This window comes from Antennarius striatus, chromosome 4 (assembly GCF_040054535.1).
Source record: "Antennarius striatus isolate MH-2024 chromosome 4, ASM4005453v1, whole genome shotgun sequence".
Classification (NCBI taxonomy): domain Eukaryota; kingdom Metazoa; phylum Chordata; class Actinopteri; order Lophiiformes; family Antennariidae; genus Antennarius; species Antennarius striatus.
This window is the reverse complement of record NC_090779.1, coordinates 1,349,543-1,367,204: the sequence shown is the minus strand read 5'-3', so window position 1 is coordinate 1,367,204 and position 17,662 is coordinate 1,349,543. Positions and strand designations below refer to the sequence as shown.

General features: G+C 42.8%; 1 protein-coding gene across 2 annotated transcripts; it reads left to right on the top strand.

Moving 5' to 3' along the window:
• The first annotated feature begins 385 nt into the window (after positions 1 to 385).
• On the top strand, positions 386 to 15,486 carry siah1 (siah E3 ubiquitin protein ligase 1). 2 transcript variants are annotated; one of them, XM_068313761.1, is made up of 5 exons: positions 386 to 541; positions 10,953 to 11,009; positions 11,475 to 11,656; positions 12,019 to 12,315; positions 13,549 to 15,486. In XM_068313761.1, the coding sequence occupies exons 2-5, from the start codon at positions 11,000 to 11,002 to the stop codon at positions 13,918 to 13,920; spliced, it is 861 nt and encodes a 286-aa protein (XP_068169862.1). In that variant the 5' UTR covers positions 386 to 541; positions 10,953 to 10,999; the 3' UTR covers positions 13,921 to 15,486. The 2 variants fall into 2 exon arrangements, with proteins under 2 accessions (XP_068169862.1, XP_068169861.1); XM_068313760.1 differs by lacking the exon at positions 386 to 541 and adding an exon at positions 6,468 to 10,549.
• The last annotated feature ends 2,176 nt before the right edge of the window (positions 15,487 to 17,662 follow it).

Sequence of the window (17,662 nt, the reverse complement as noted above, 5' to 3'; positions counted from 1 at the left end):
CCGTGATTGGTTGGGCGCCTGATTGACAGGTAGTGGGCGGAGTTGGTGACAGAGTGACAGCGTGAGAAATTTTCAAGTGAGCTTATTGGTTACTAGACGATCACTGCTGTAATGTATCTGAGTCAACGGCTTCAACACTATTTGGAAAATTACCTTTCATTGTAGAAATCAATGCGTGTCACATTTCTCTCCAATAAGATGAATTTGACCAAATTTAAATTAATTAGCTCGTGTATTTGAAAATGATTTGTGGTTTTCATTTTTGTTGTGTGTATACAGTACATGTATACGTGCACTGTGTACATATACTGTGTACATGTACTGCAACAAGCGATTCATACAGGGCGCGCTCCCGCGGCTGACTTGAACAACTGTGCGCGCTCCGGATCAGCTGGTACTTCAGGCCTGTCTCTCCTCCTGCTACCGGACCTGAATACGTTCCGAGCGGACCGATGAAAGACGGCGTAGCGGACCCTCCTCTTCCTCTCCAACGCATCTTCATCCATTAACTCAGCGCGAAGTCACGGATATTCCGTCCGAGGTGAGTGTAGCGATAACCCCCCCTGATCGCGGCCAGCAGCGCCCCTTCAGCGCGGAGCTAACGCTAGCTGCGTGCTAGCCGCTGTGGACAGCTCGGCCCCGGGTCCGTAGCTCGGTAGTTGTCGTTGACATTAAGGAATGTTCAGTTCTCTGCTGCACGTAATCGATTTAACATCGATTAAATATCGTCTGGGAGCAAACATGGATCAATGGTTTGATTATCGGTGCGTTAAACTGGCGACTGTTAGCTTAGCAACCGAGTTGATGTGAACAAGCTAACAGCAGCTAGCTGGAGCTACAAGACACAGGCCGTGTGTGTGTGTGTGTGTGTGTGTGTGTGTGTGTGTGTGTGTGTGTGTGTGTGTGTGTGTTTGGTAACAAGGCCTCGTTAAAAAGGCCGTTTTACAGTAGGTGACGTGAGGTCAGATAAAACGCGTCCAGCTTTAGCTGCTGTAGCAGCTTTAGCCGAACGCGCTGCTGATGACCTGGAGCTGCGGCCCAGCAGACGCCCGTGTTCACCGGATATTGTTCTCCAGACGGCTCCGATCATCTTTTTGTAATCAACATTCATCGATGTGTGTTTTGTTGGTGCATATGAGCAGTACTGACTGATTTCGGAAGCAAAATAAGCCACCTGGTACATGGAGACGAGCCTGGAAGGGACGTTTGTACTCAGTGAATCCAATGTAAACCAAGGCAGTCAGAGACTGCAACATCCCGCGACACCCCTTAATTCAACACTTTAAACTAACCTACACATGTTTATGCGTCTGGTTCTCTGATAATGTTGCTTTTTGTTTTGTGGTTATATCTCATCAGGTTTCAGAGATGTTTATCTAGAAAAGGTAGAAAAGTGAAAATTTGACCTTGACCTAGGTTTTCAAGGTCAAAGTTGTGATCCAACTTTCATCCCCTTGCCTTCATGAATGTAACGCCTTTTGTTTGGTCTTTCTATCTTATCCGGTTCCTGAGAGATGTGCAAAAAAATGTACAAAAGCTGAAATTTGACCTTGATCTATTTGTCTCAAGGTCAAGGTCATCATCTCATTTTCATCCCCTTTGCTGTGGAGTAATGTGCTTTTCTTTCATTTTTCTGTCTGCAACGGTTGTGAAGATATCTGGTGAACAAACAAACAGACGAACTCTGACGATTACGATAAATCGCAGTTTTGCTGGATATAAAAACAAACACAAAAAAAACTCACCGCCACAGTGTGAGAGATGCCACTTGATATATAGGACTTTGTGTTTTGTGTTGTTTTTTGTGTGTCTGTGTGTTTTTGTTAAATTACGCATAACATAGTAACCCGTAATTACATTCTAAATTCTATGGAAGATGACTGGTTCAGAATTGACAATTTTCAAGCTACAGTATATATTTTCATTGCAGGCATATAAAATGTAAAATATTTACCAGCTTCCTTTACCTTCACTGTATTGGAGGTAAAACACCTGCACTTCTTATGAATGAGCCCGTTCGTTACCAGCCATTTTCAGAGCATTTTGACTGATATTTCAAGACCCACAGAATATAGTGTTCCATGACTATGTAAATTCTGCAACGAAAAAAGATCCAGCTCTCTTCTTTTATTGGGTAAAATATTTTTCTACCCTTTTCCATTCTTCAGTTATCAGTAGAGCATTCGCTGGTTTCACCAAAAAAAAAGTTTTTTTAACCATAAAACTGAGAAAGAAGCTTTTTGTGAAAAGCTTTCCTATAAAACGACACAGATTAAGTAGCGGTTTTTAGTGTGCATTTGCACATCAACACTCGCGGATTTTTGTTACAGTCACGTGATGCAGTACGCGCATTCTATTGGCTGACGGCATCCAGAAGTGCGCTACGTTCCGTGAGTCTTGGATTTCAGTGAGACACAAAAGTGTTTTAAAGGTAATACAGATAGAAGGTGGTTTAATATCCGTATGGGGGGGGGGGTTCAGAAATGTTTAAATTACCATAAATAATAAGATCGTCCCTCTATCACGGAATTTGTTAATCTTGTGGTAGAACAATAATATCAGACTTCATAGTAAACAACTCCTAGAATGGGACCGGGACACCGTTCCTCTTGGAGGACGACCTCCATCAGAGTTCTCCACCAGGGGGCAGCGCATCCCGGTCTGACCCAGAACCGGCGTCGGCGAGGAAAGTGAATGAATGAATATATAAACTTTATGACTCATAAAGAAAGAAACAGTAACAAATATCCAACTGTCAGCAAGTTCATCAATGTGGACGTCTTTGACGTGGAGCTGTTATTTGTCAGAAAATAGACTGTTTTAACTCCGTCCATTCTGTGTGTACATGTAGACACGGGTCACACACACTGACGTCACAGGGAGACGCCCCCCGGATAGAAAAAGTTTCGGTTACAGCGTCCATACGACAACACAGACTCTGCGTTTACAAAAAACTTCACTTTGTTCAGTGTTTTCATCCCGCATATCTGCGTTGTTGTGTGGACGAAAGGTGTAACCGCAACAAAAGCCTCGCTGCCCGATGCCTTACGCCATACTCACGTGATTCCTGCTGGCAGTGGGTGGAGTTAAAACGTGACAGAGTGAGGTTTTCAAGTGAGCTTATTCAAATATGTAGAAGGGAGATATATATACATATATACAATATAGCTGTCTGATCTATAGCAAATCTGTTGAACTTCTCGGCAGCTTTAAACAGTTGAGGGGTTGCAGTGAAGAATATGATTCAAGCTTTCATTGGTTCACCCGCTCCATGATGTCAGTCATCTTTTTTCACAATTGTGACACTCTTGTCATCATATGGTATGTGATATCAAATTATCAGCTATAAAAAGCAATGCAGTTTTGAGATTTAGTGGTTTAATTTGTTTAGAATTTGATTTTTATCACATGGTCATTGGATTGTTACTATTACTACTTTTACTATTATAAAAGTAACAAGGTTATACAATTGATACACAATTCTAAGAATTCTAAGGACAACGTTTGCTAAAGAGAAATGTACCCAGCTAGATCAATAGCTCCCTCATCACCCCTTTCCCATTACCAGATCACACAGTAGTGTCCCATTCATTACTTAAAAAAGAGCATTCATACAGCTAGAAGGACTCATAGCATGGAAATTGGTTATTTTTTTTCCTGGAGCTACAGAGAAGCAACCATTCGGTTAATGAGGCAAACAGACTTTGGTGCATCTCTGTAAGGACATTCTGTTATCACACCCTCAGAAATAAAAGTCTGAAAGAGGAGAAAGTAAGGGCTTGATGTTTGCCTGCATTATTGAGCTGTAGGATTGTTTTAATTTATATGGTTTTTTTTAAAAAAAGTTCCTGTTTAAAAATTGACCATAAAATTTTCATGATCGTTAGAATTTCTTCACGTGTTATGATGCAGTCAGTGAATTTTGTTCAAGTTACAAGTTAGCATAAATCCAACTTTACTGTGTGCGTGTGTGTGTGTGTGTGTGTGTGTGTGTGTGTGTGTGTGCGCCCTTTGGTGCTAGCATACTGTAGTCATGTTAAATTTTACAGTTGCTAATGAATGAATAGTATAAATACTACTACTCTAGTCTACTACTGCAGTCACTGTGCAGTATGTCTTTTTTAGAAGTAGTTATCCACACCATGGAAAACATTGTCTCCAGGTTTACCCCATGGGCAGCTTCTTCATCACCCACAGTGGTGTTCTGTCTCTCTTCAAAATAAATGTATATTTTTCCTTTGCCCAAAACTTCAAAATAAACACCATCCTGTTGATCATACAGGGCAGCAACGCACCACAGTCTCCTAGCATTGCGACCATCAGGCTTCGTACCTTGGATACTTTACTGTTTATCATGGATACTTTGCTATTTATAATGGGGGCAGCAGTAGCTCAGTATGTATGTGTAATATACTGTATATATAAATTATTAAGTGTGTATGTATACAGTATTCCCTCGTTACTCGAGGTAATGCTTTCCAGGACCACCCACGAAAAACTAAATTCCGCGATATAACAACAATTATTATTTATGGTAATTTAAATTTTTCTGAACCCCCCCCATACTGATAATAAACCACCTTCTATCTGTATTACCTTTAAAACACTGATACTGTTTAAGATACTTTTGTATGAAAGAAAAGTGTTTCTACAATACACAAGTAAGCACGAATAAGTGAGGAATTACTCTATACAGTAATCCCTCGCTTACTATATATATACATTTATATGTATATGCAAATATATGTGTATATATATATGTATGTGTATGTATTTGTGTATCCCCACTTATATATTTGAATAAGCTCTCTTGAAAACCTCACGCCGTCTACTTCCAGCGTCTACCCTGAAGTCGGGGTTGCTAAGCAAGTTGGCTCCGGTCTTCACATTTGTCCATGTCTCTCACTTATGGAGCCGTTTTGTCTTTGCCAAACATAGAGGTTTATATTCTTTGATTGGCTACAAGGTTTTTAACATGTGTAGCCACAGTGATGTTCTTATTTTTAGGAAAAAAAGGCTAAAATCTACAACTTTTTTGGGCTCGCGAAAATCCTCGAGCGATAAACTTTTTCTCTCGGTAGCGCCGCTATTTCCATCGGCGCATGCCGACGGAAATAGCCAAAGTGACCCAAACTCCCCCGATCATTAAATATGCACTCCTCTCATGACCTCCTCTCGTCCAATGAAAAACAAAGATGCTATTTTTACAAGTTAAACCCGCGAATTGGTGTACGACAAGGCAAGGACGATCGATCGAAACAAATGAAGAATCCAGCGTTATATAGAGTTTGTGTTTAAATTCTAATTGAACAAAAGGTGAATGCTGAGAGGGGGGAGGAGTGGGGGCAGACCAATCAGAAGGTAAATGAAAGATATTATCAATACTTGTTTGTAGTCTTAGACTTTTGTTCCCTCTGACCAGCAGGAATAACCAGCGATGATGTAAATGTGTTTTCACCTCGCTTGATGTTTTATATGTCTTTTTAAATTGAAATGAAAAATCATGTTATTGAATTAAAAAATAAAATAAACTCTGTCATACCAATGGTGTTGGTGGTGGTCAAAGTTAAAATGTCTTCTAGTCTCAGTAAACTACCAGTAAACACTGAGTAATATTTTGTATGACTGTATCTTCAGAGTGAATGAAGTTTTCAATGGTTGAATCTCACATTCATTCCTGCATAAAGTAGGACAGAAATAAAGAGAGTTCAGCTTCAGCTGCTGGCTTTAGTGGCTTTTTGGAGGGAAACTGAACACAAGATTTTGTCCTCAGAATGCACCAAAATGCAGGAAAACAACCCTATTTTCTAAAAAATTTGCCGGGGGTGGTCCCCCAGACCCCCCCTCACATCGAGCATTGGACGTCCGCGCTCTCCACCACTGTCTTGGACGCAGAATGTGGCTTTTTGTGGCTTTCTCAATTATTTTTACAATGAGCCATAGTGGCTTAGTCACACTAGCTCCTGGTGCAAGCCCAGTCATGTGTGTAATGATATAATATTTACTACCTGGAACCCGTGGAAATTCCACGATAAACAATATCAGACTTTCTTTGTTTTTTTTTTCTTTGCTGTGTCTGACGAAGCCGTAACAGGTCCGTGTGTGTGGGACGGACGAACGCAAATATGAAGTCCACTTCGGTGTTACGGTCTGGCCATCCGGGTCGATACCGGCTTCGTGAGTTTGGTCCTGGTGAATAATATATTTATTTATACATGTATATACATGTATATTCTGGTGTACTTCCGGTTTCGGGTCGCTGCTCGTGTGCTTGATCGACTGGTGCGTAGAGCAGTGATTATGTGTTTTTAGTGTGATTTTTTTTTTCTGTCTATTGCACTTTTTTTTATTCGTATATATTGAATTCAGCTAAGCCTTCTTTTATGATGTGACATTTTTTGTGATGCTTTGGTGGCGACCCGCATCTAAATCAACCGCTAACATCGGAGTTAGCATTAGCAACTGCTACTGTTTAGCTATATATCTATCCCATCGTAGAAGAATAGCACACATTTGGTGTTAAAATGGTAAGTGGGTCTGCAGTGGACTGATTGTTCTGGAAATTCACCGGATTAATTACACCAGAGATGCCCTGTTACAGCTCGGACTTAACCCATCTTCAGTCACAGACACAGACTGGTTCCCTGAGATAATACTCTGGAGCGATCCATCTCACCTCAGCACCTCCACTTCCCACAAACATAAAGTAACTAGAAGAGGGAAAAAACAGGGTGGAATTTGAGCCAGACTGAGGCAGGAAACATGTAAACAACGGTCGCTCCTTCCTGTGATTCTAGCTAACGTGCGCTCACTCCGGAACAAACTAAATGAGCTGCAAGCTAATATAAACCATCTGCATGAATACAGGACTGCCTCCATTCTTTTACTGAAACATAGTTTAGCAGCAACAACAGTGACAACACGCTGCACATTGATGGCCTCGCCCCCCCATAAGACTGGACAGGGACAGTGAGGTCACCGGTAAACAACATGGCGATGGCGTCTATCTCTATGTGAGCTCACGTTGGTGCTCAACAGTCGTGGTGAGGGAGAAGCTGTGCACTACTTACAATGAACACCTGGATGTCTGCCTCTGACCCTTTTATTAACCCGGGGAATTTCCACAGCTTTTTTATTCTGGTATATATCCACCCAGTAGCCAACGCTGCTACTGCCACTGCACACTTTATGAGCCATCTGAACAAACTGGAACACATCTCACATCAATGCTACAGCTCTGTATTAGATGCTCCCCTTCCCCCATCGGTACTGCTGACCGCAACATCATCATGCTTGCTCCAGCTTAAAAACCTGCCATAAGGAGGTTAAAGAAAGTCACCAAACATATCAAGCAGTGGACTAACGACAGCATTCAAGAATTTCAAGGATGCTTTGAATCCACAGACTGGAGTAACTTCTTGACACCATCAATTGGAGAAGCAAGTGGACATTGTCTCGTCCTATATCAACTTCTATGTGGACATCATCCCGTCCCAAACCATCACCATCTTCGCAAACAATTACCTCTAGTTTACTAAGAGACTCTCCAAAAAAAAAAAAATGTCAACGGATCAGAGGCCAAAAAGAAGGTTAAAAGTGGGTAAAGCGTGCCATTAAAGCTGTGAAGCTAAATTACAAGAACACAGTGGAGAAAAAATTCACCCAGGGTAACCTCCGCTCAGCTTGGCAGGGTCTCAAATCTATGGCTGGTGTGAACATCACCAACTCCAATCACAAAACCATCCAGGTGCAGGCAGCAGTCCCACATCACTTCCCAACGACGTCAACTGCTTTTATACCCGGTTTGAGACTGACAACTCTGTGGGCAGTGGCTACTCATTTCCATACAGTAGGCACACAACATGGACTTGAGCGTCTGATGTCTGGCATCTCTGGAGTCAGAGAGGCCAGACCCCAGAGCGTCTTAGCTCTACTAATGGTACGTGGATGCCTGGTAGTTAACTTGCAGCTGTTTCAACACCTGCGTGAGCAGTTTGGATGAAAAATTTGATCCGTGCTCCAACGGAATGATGCTCGGAACACTTCATAATGAAGCAGCACATAATTATTGACCAACGCTGCACCTTCCACTGTAGGTTTGACTTTTTGCTCACTGATTTACATCACAAAACATCCTGGAATAAAACGTTAAAAATGCTCCAGAATCACCAACAGTCAAATTGCATGGACAAATCACGAGCAAGCCAAGTGTGATATGTTGCATTTTTTCCAACTTTTAAACCCCTGGCAATTAGCTTCAAGCACTAGCTCATATGCCTTGAGGGCAGCAGATTTCACCACAGCGTTATTTAAGCCATCACTTACTCAGAGCAGGAAAAGCTTCCTGAGTTCAGCCCGTAACCATTAATGTGCAGGTGGGGTCACGCCACCCCACACTATAGCCAAATGTACAGAAATGGGGAAAAATGTTTCAAAGTCTTGCCATTAAATCTAAGAACAACTCAATCTTTGGCGTTACCTTAGACAACGGCCAAAAAAGATGGAATATCACTCAGGATTACTTCTACAGTAACTTTACCTTCTCAGGAATAGGCTCTGCTCCAGCTTTGTGTGATCTGTCTCTTGCCGCAACTTCCCTCTCAGTTTTTAACTTCATCTGCAACAATTCCTTTTTCTACAAACCAGGACCTGCTCCTGATAGCAGAGTGAGGACTTTGGTGTACGTGGACCAAAATGCAGCCTCAGCAGTGCCCAACACTCCCATTTTAAATAGCTTAACCGTCAAATTCACATTTAGTCTCCTTGATTGTTTTGTCATGACATCAACTTCGCAACACTCAGCATTTATAGCCAGATTATTCTTTGTACAACCCAGAAACTCTTCTGATGGAGCTTTGACAAATATTTTGTTATTCATCTTCCATTATCTTTGAATACTTACACCTGCACAGATGGTGTGATATGAGGAAGTCTGGAGTGGCAGAGAAGTATGTTAGAGCAGTGCAGGACATGTATGAGGACTGTAAGACAGTGGTGAGGTGTGTGTAGGTGTGACAGAGGAGTTCAAGGTGGAGGTGGGACTGCATCAGGGATCAGCTCTGAGCCCCTTCTTGTTGCTATGGTGATGGACAGGCTGACAGACGAGGTTAGACAGGAATCTCCATGGACTATGATGTTTGCAAATGACATTGTGATCTGCAGTGAGAGCAGGGAACAGGTGGAGGAGACCAAAGAGGAGGTTTATGGATGTAATGAAAGAGGACATGAAGGTAGTTGGTGTGAAAGAAGAGGATGCAGAAGACAGGGTTAGATAGAGGCAACTGATTCGCTGTGGTGACCCCTGAAGGGAAAAGCCCAAAGGAGAAGAAGACTTACAACTGCACAGAGATGGGCTTATGTCAAGACAATTAGCTGCCATCTTATGAGTCCCACGTTAGTTGTGGATGTAAAATTTCTTAACTGCATCTGCTCCTCTGGATCTCCATCTGGCCTTTACCGTCAACACAATTGACCCTGCAGCTCCCGGCCCACATCTTGAGTTTTGCTTTATGTTCAAATACTGAACTCCCATTGGGTCTGCATCCTGGTTTTATAAAATGTTACGCATGTTACCATTAGCCACATGCTTACACAAGGTGCGCAGCTTTATGAAATATGGAGTTGAAGTGGAGAACAAACTAAAAAGTAGGAGTTTATTATTTTTAGAAGTTAAATGGTTGCATTAGATACACAGTAAGTAGCTTAAATACTTGAAAACATTAGGCTTCATTGTGTCGATCGTATCATCTGTGTCTTGTGTAATACAGATAGTGTCCTGTATCATAAGTAAAGGAACAGGAAAATCAAAAACATCCAGGTGTATTATTTGAAGTACATAATTAAAAAAAGTTTCAGTGGCATTTTTTATGATCAATGGGGATCTTGGCCAAACAAAATGTATCATAAGTCACAATGTGCTCCCTCACAGCGGAAGTGATGCAATCTTAGACATCAGAGTGAATCCATGTCAGCGCTGTTATATATACGGGAGGCCACAACATAACAAGCAAACATTATCACACTTATTTATCAAGAAATCATCTCAAATCATGTCATCATCATCCAGCTGCATCATAACTGCACACTATACAAGCCCCTATATAATACCAATCAAGAAGATAACAACACAAAATCTGAGGTAATTGTTGTAAATTGGTTTGTGTCCCCCGGGGCTTGTTACTAATCAATTGACCTGTCTCACGTTTGATATTGTTTACTTGTCGCGAGTGCCATAATGGTGTGATGATCTGTTCATAAAAACATTTATACAATACCTCCAGTAGCTCCAGACATGAATTAATTACCCACTAAACCTTGGGAATTCAGAATAAATACTATGGGTTGTCTGAAAATGATCTCACCTTCAAATCTCTGGAAATCATCCGGGGTAAAGTGCTCATGACAGATTATTGGATCCTTGGTCATTTTCACCCTGTTTACCTTTACTCTCCATTGCTCTCCAGTCTTTCCAGAAGGTGTTCTGGTGAAAGACAGGTTCTTATCTTTGTGTCTAACTCCTGTGGTGTTGGAACAACCATTCACCTCACAGGTAACCATGATTTTATCAGATTTATCGCTTCATTGATCGTATTGTGCTGTAATGGCTGTCCTGACTGATGAAGCAGCTGGTGTCATCGTTGACCTATGACCCCACGTGACGGAGCTGCTGCAGCGTAGATTTTAAGGTGTCCGGACACCAGGGATGATGGCAGACATCAGGAAATGTTGTTTTTTTCATGATAATAAACAATATTTGTATTACTTTTCAATTAGTTTCTTACACCTTTAATAAGCAGCGAGCAGAGGAATGAAGATGTTTATGTTCCAGAGCATATTTGATAACCATCTATTATTGTTTTTTCAGGTGTACTCCTTTCAGTTACTGTTCTTAGCTAGTATTCTCTCACCTAGTGTGTGATTGTGATGTTTACATTGTCTTCTTTTTTTCTCAGAGGTCCCCACTTTTCAAGGAAAGGCGAAAACCTTTTTTGGAAATCTTATGGACGAAGGTGGGTAGTTATGTTTCAGCTTGTGTTTCATCTGTGTTCCTGACCATCCCACAGTTGTTTTATTTCAGCTGTTCCAACGAGTAATTGTCACAGTTCAGAAGACTGTACTGAAAGTAGTTCATTTTGTCAAACACCAATGAAGGAGACAAGCTGTTCCCAAAGTGATTAGAATAAACTTTGCTATTACACGTCATTGGTACAACGCAATGAAAAACAGCTACCCAGAGTGGTTAAGCGGTAATTAAATGTGTTGCCGATGTTAAATTCTAATTGAGGATAGAATATTCAAAACAATATTTTTCATTTTCTACATTTTGAATGTTTCTATTTAATTTTTTAAAATGCATTACGATACATAACTATGTGTATCATTGGGTTGTAAAAGATTTTTTTTCTTTTCTGTGGTACAAATGTTTTGGCATCTCTGGTATCTTCTTCATTGCACTCTCCCTCTGCCTCTATCAGAAATGAGTCGCCAGACTGCCACCGCGCTGCCCACAGGAACCTCCAAGTGTCCCCCTTCCCAGCGCGTACCCACATTGTCAGGAACCACTGCTTCCAACAGTGACCTGGCCAGCTTGTTTGAATGCCCCGTCTGCTTCGACTATGTCCTACCTCCCATTCTACAGTGCCAGTCCGGACACCTGGTATATATCACACATCATCAAAACATAGTTTTCAGTGTTTCTTTTATTTCAATAATTTTGATTTTGGGTAGGCACTTAGCAATCCAGAAATATTTCTTCATTTTGTGTAAAGTAAAAGCATTTGCTCCTCATTCTATTTGTGTAAAAAGTCAATGTTGATAGATGACTCCTTTATGAAGTGTTTATTCATAGAAATGTACAGTATTCAGTATCGGCCCAAACGTAATGTTATAAGCTTCAACATTAACATACAGGAAAAATAATTGTGAGGCTATGGTGAGGTTGTTTCACCATCTGATGACCTCTGGTGTCCGGTCCTGCTCCTTGGAAATCTGCCACTGGTTTTATCTGTCCTCCACCAGGTATGCTCCAACTGCCGGCCCAAGCTCACCTGCTGCCCCACCTGCCGAGGCCCCCTCGGTTCCATCAGGAACCTCGCCATGGAGAAGGTGGCCAACTCTGTCCTCTTCCCCTGCAAGTATGCGTCATCAGGGTGTGAAGTCACCCTCCCCCACACTGACAAGACAGAGCACGAGGAGCTGTGTGAATTCCGGCCGTACTCGTGTCCGTGCCCCGGTGCCTCCTGCAAGTGGCAAGGCTCCCTGGACGCCGTCATGCCTCACCTGATGCACCAGCACAAATCCATCACCACACTGCAGGTCGGACACCAGAGGGCTTCTTAAAATGCTCTGGCTCTATTTTGCAACAAAATTCCTGCTCAGAACATCAGTAGAGTCTTATGTTAACACATTATTTAAATACGTTCTGCCACCACAGCATCTGTTCGTGTTCGTCCACGCTGTGTGGACCTATTGCCAGTTTTTTCATGGTCACTGTACAGAAGGTTTGACAAATATTAATGTCAAGCCGACATTTTTTTCATTCAATCTATTTTTGTAAATAAAGTGCTTAAACAGATCATTAGACATTACAAAGCGCTTTTTACAGAAAGGGAAACCCAACAAAACCCTCCAGAGCAAGCATAAGCAACAGCAGAGGGGAAAAACTCCCTCATTGAGGAAGAAACTCAGACAGGACCCAGACTCTGGAGGGCGGTCATCCATCTTGACCGGTTGGGCAGAAAAGTTCACTGACTCCTAGGTTGTTGTATTCTGTACTGCTTACAAAAAGTCCTGCGTCCTCAGAGCAAAAACCTCTGGGGGGGTGATACTGTTCTATGAGATCTTCAATGTAAGATGGAGCCTCACAGTGAAGAGCTTCATACGTAATGACGAGGATCTTGAATTTTATTCTGAATTTTATCGAAAGCCAATGTAAGTCTCTAACTAATTGGTCAAATGCATTGCTTTTAATTGACAATTATCATTTCCATAACAGTGAAAATTAATGTTGTGTTTTCCTAATGGTAGCATACAGTATAACGATTAAACTGTGTTGACCCCAGAACAAATCCTTGAGGTACTCCACAGCTAAGACTCACGTTCTGAAGATGTATTTGTTACATGAAGGAAGTGAAATGGTCAGAGCGATACGATCTACACCAATTTAATGATGCCCACATCATCTGATCTCCTCAGAAGAACATTGTGATCTACACTGTTGAATGCAGCACTGAGGTCTAACAAGACTAACGGAAGCCCTTTTTTCTGACGCTATTAAAAGGTTGTTTGAAAAGGTCCCCGTACTGGGATTTGTTCTGAAACCTGACTGAAAGTCCTCTAACAAATGATTCTCCAGTAAATAGTCATTTAGCTGTTTGGTCACTACGTTCTCTAGTTCTCTAGAATCTTCAACAGGAATGTCAGGTTGGAGATCGGCCTGTATTTTGTGAGGAGGCTAACGTCTAGGTTTGGTTTCTTAAGGAGGGGCTTGATCACAGTCACTTTAAAAGATTTGGATGAAAGTTGACCAGGTGTCTCTGCTCTGTCCAGGGCGAGGACATCGTGTTCCTGGCCACAGACATCAACCTGCCCGGGGCGGTGGACTGGGTCATGATGCAGTCCTGCTTCGGATTCCACTTCATGCTGGTGTTGGAGAAGCAGGAGAAGTACGACGGGCACCAACAGTTCTTCGCCATCGTGCAGCTGATCGGAACCCGAAAGCAGGCCGAGAACTTTGCCTACAGGTTGGAGCTCAACGGGCACCGGCGCCGCTTGACCTGGGAGGCCACGCCGCGCTCCATCCACGAGGGCATCGCCACGGCCATCATGAACAGCGACTGCCTGGTTTTTGACACATCGATCGCACAGCTTTTTGCAGAGAATGGTAACCTGGGCATCAACGTCACTATCTCCATGTGCTAAGATATCTCAACATGGAGCGGATTACAGATTTAAATTATCAGGGGGCATTTTCTGGGGTCAGATGAATTGTGACCTCGCAGCACCTCTCACTCCTCGTGATGTGCGACTGAACTGTCTGATCAGGCAGCTGTGGAGGCCCAGACGGTGGGATGAATGGATGAAAGGCTGAATGAAGAACTCAAGGATACAGCTGTGTAGTAACAGTGATGGACGTCTCCACTCATTCAGACGTGCAGGAGCGCTCTGGAACTCCTTTCATACCGATTCGTTTAGTCTCTTCAAGTGGTTTCTGTCTTTGTTTGTTCTCCCTTTCATCATCCTCAGACTTCTGATACGACGGCTTCCCTTTGGAGACCGTTCACACCTTGTATTCTACTGACACGTCTACAACCACCGCTCGCTCTCCCCAGTCAGCTCAAACTGGACACCATGAAAGCTCCTCTCACAGATATGAGTGTGGATCTTCACACACGGCTGATAAAGCTTTGACTAAACCCGTCACACACACACGACTTTAGCACTCATGCTCGTTAGCAGGTCAGTCAGGCACAGGACTGCAGTAACGGAACTCCACCGAGGTTCTTCTGTTTTCTTTTTGACTAATGCGTAAGATTGTGTCATGAATGTTCTTTAGATAGCTGTTGTTAGTAGTTACTAGAACTCAACGCTGACACTGTGTGGATTTAAAAAGGCCCTCAGCTACATCAGATTTACTGACAGTGGAGCTCACACACACACACACAGACACACACACCTGTGCTTAGCAGTGCTGGCTGTGTGTGCAGTTTAATACTTTAAAAAAAAACCTCTTAGAATTATTCAAAGCCAAAAGAAAACACTGCATTCATGTTCTAGGAAGTTTTATTTTCAGATTTATTTCTGCAGTGTCTGTTCATTTTTAATTGTTCTTTTTGTCGGAGAGAGTGTGTTCCTGCTCTACATTCATTCCTTCGTTCACTATTACCAGTCTCACACACTGATCGACCACCAAACAGGAACCAACGCCACCTTCTACCATTACAATGTTGCTATTATTATTATTGGAGAATATCGCAATTATTGTTTTGTAATTCTGATTTTTAAAACAAAAATTAAATGGCAGTTGTGAAATTTCTGGTTAAATGTCAGTGTTTGTAGTTAAAAGGCGACTTGTCTTTTCTGGTTTGTTTTCTTTGGTTTCTCTCTGTCCTCTTGTTTCTGTGCTGTTTTATTTTTTTGTCTCTGAAGATGGAAGGAGATGAAGCCAGTCTTCTGTGTGTCCTCCAGTGGAGTTTCAGTAATGATGCTGCTCTCCTTCAACTCCCCCTTTTCTGTTTTAATTTGTCATTAAATCTTTTTCATACCCAGTGCCTTTTCTTCTTTGCTGTTTTTTCCCAGACCTGAGCTAGTTGAAGTTAAGTTCATGACTAACATTCTAGGACTAGACTGAACGGTACTGTAGGTCTGACTGCTAGTATCATTATGGAACAAAGCTTTTTAGTTGTTTGTATTCCTCCGATAGTGGTGGTAACATTAAAATAAACCAGTGCACCTTCTGTTGTCTCACCAATAAACTATTTTAAAATATTTTATTGATGCCTCAATGGGGAAATTCTTTCTTCAGTTTTGTGTCCTGCGTCCTGATTGGCTGCAGACATTGTGAGTCAATCTCTGTACAGTGGTTAGTGCGAAGCTTATCAGCATGACATAAATCTATCGATAGTCATGTGACTGAATTGTTGGACTGTATGTTTGACAGTTTTCTCCCCAACAAACCCACAATGTCGATATATTTTGCACCATCAGTGACACGTGCGGTAGCACCAAAAGGCAGAGGAAGAGGCTATCCATCACACATTAGATGGACTTCTGGACGTGCCAAAGGAAGGTAAGAGTTTCACGGCTGTGGGGTGCCATTATGGAATAACTACTATTTTTGTCCTTTTTTAAATACTTAAAACCCCGGAGGAAATTGCACAAATCCACTGCTGAGGCATTACATAACGAATAAATACTGGATAAAGGAGAAAGAAACACCCACAGGACAACCACGACACTAACAGACACATGCAGCACTAACAGGACATATATACTTAACTATAACTAAAATATAAAATGTATAAGATTAAATACATTAAAATAAAGAGTGAAAATTAGCAGGAGCCCCACATGGTGGGTAAGGTACACCCTCCCTACAATGTATACTAATATCACTAATATCACTACATCACAACACCTTGGCCCCCCACACTGCAGCACAGGCTGACATCCCATCTCCTCCCCTCCATTCACCACCTCACCACCTCCCCCCCGCTCCTCCTGAGAGAGTCATTGTACCCCCTGATGGCACGAAGGAGGACCTCAGCCTCTCTGTGGAGGCGCTGTGTGACAGCAGTCTGCTGCTGAAGGTGCTCCTCTGCTGGAGAAGGTGGTGTGTAGGGGGGGGGGGTGTTGTTCATGATGGTCTTAACTTTAGACATTGAAGGAGACTATCCTGAACAACTTAGTCGCCGAGAGGCTGAGTAGGGGAAAAGCGCTGGCTGTCAAAGCGTCACCGATCACTGCTCCACAGTACTGCGTTTTGTAGATGTATTACTGATAACAAAAATAAACACTTACATGGGGGGAAGACAGCGATTCAATATATGACAAAACAACAAAAGCGGTCGGCAAAAAGTAGCACTTCCCCTTCACCCTCTCTCAGTTCATTCACACCAAAGTCCCGCCAGGTGAACAGCTGACTTTACTACTACCGGTGCTGACGTACCACCACCACGTGACGCGCATCCCGTATGTGACCATACAATAAACACGCATACTATATAGGCTATTAGCTGCCACAAAGAGCTGGCATCTACAGACATGGTCCTGCTCTCCAGAACTGTCTCCACAGAGTCCAGGCTCAGCCCGACCACTGAGCCCGCTCTGGGGATGAGTCTGTTCAGACGGTCCATATCTCTTTTCCTGGCCCCCCCACCCCAACACACAATGGCGTATGACAGCACACTGGAGACTATGGACTGATAGAACATGAGAAGGAGCTTAGGACAGATGTTGAAGGAGGCCAGCCTCCTCAGGAAGTACATCCTGCTCTGCCCCTTCTTGTACACACAGTTGGAGTTGAGTGACCAGTCCAGTCTGCTGTCTAGCTGCAGTCCCAGGTACTGATAGTTTTCTACCACCTCCACCTCACTGCCTTTGATGATCACCGGCTGTGGAGAGGGAGGTCTTCTTTTCCTTTGGGCCTTTCCCTTCAGTGGTCTCCACAGCCAATCAGTGTCCTCCATCTAACCCTGTCTTCTCATCCTCTTCTCTCACACCAACTACCTTCATGTCCTCTTTCTCTACATCCATAAACCTCCTCTTTGGTCTTCCTCTAGGCCTCCTGCCTGGCAGTTCAGAACTCAGCATCCTTCTACCAATATATTCACTATCTCTCCTCTGGACATGTCCAAACCATCTCAGTCTGGCCTCTCTGACTTTATCTCCAGAACCTCTAACATGTGCTGTCCCTCTGATGTACTCATTCCTGATCCTATCCATCCTGGTCACTCCCAGAGAGAACCTCAGCATCTTCATCTCTGCTACCTCCAGCTCTGTCTCCTGTCTTTTCCTCAGTGACACTGTCTCTAGACCAAACAACATCGCTGGTCTCACCACAGTTTTGTACACCTTTCCTTTCATTTTAGCTGAAACTCTTCTATCACACATCACACCTGACACTTTCCTCCACCCGTTCCATCCTGCCTGGACACGCTTCTTC

What these genes read in the sequence shown, in the direction of transcription:
- siah1 (XM_068313760.1), top strand. Translation starts at nt 10,399, where the DNA reads ATGACAGATTATTGGATCCTTGGTCATTTTCACCCTGTTTACCTTTAC. An exon ending in TGGAAATCTTATGGACGAAG is followed by an intron (nt 11,010 to 11,474) that starts GTGGGTAGTTAT and finishes TGCCTCTATCAG; the next exon opens with AAATGAGTCGCCAGACTGCC. An exon ending in AATCCATCACCACACTGCAG is followed by an intron (nt 12,316 to 13,548) that starts GTCGGACACCAG and finishes TGCTCTGTCCAG; the next exon opens with GGCGAGGACATCGTGTTCCT.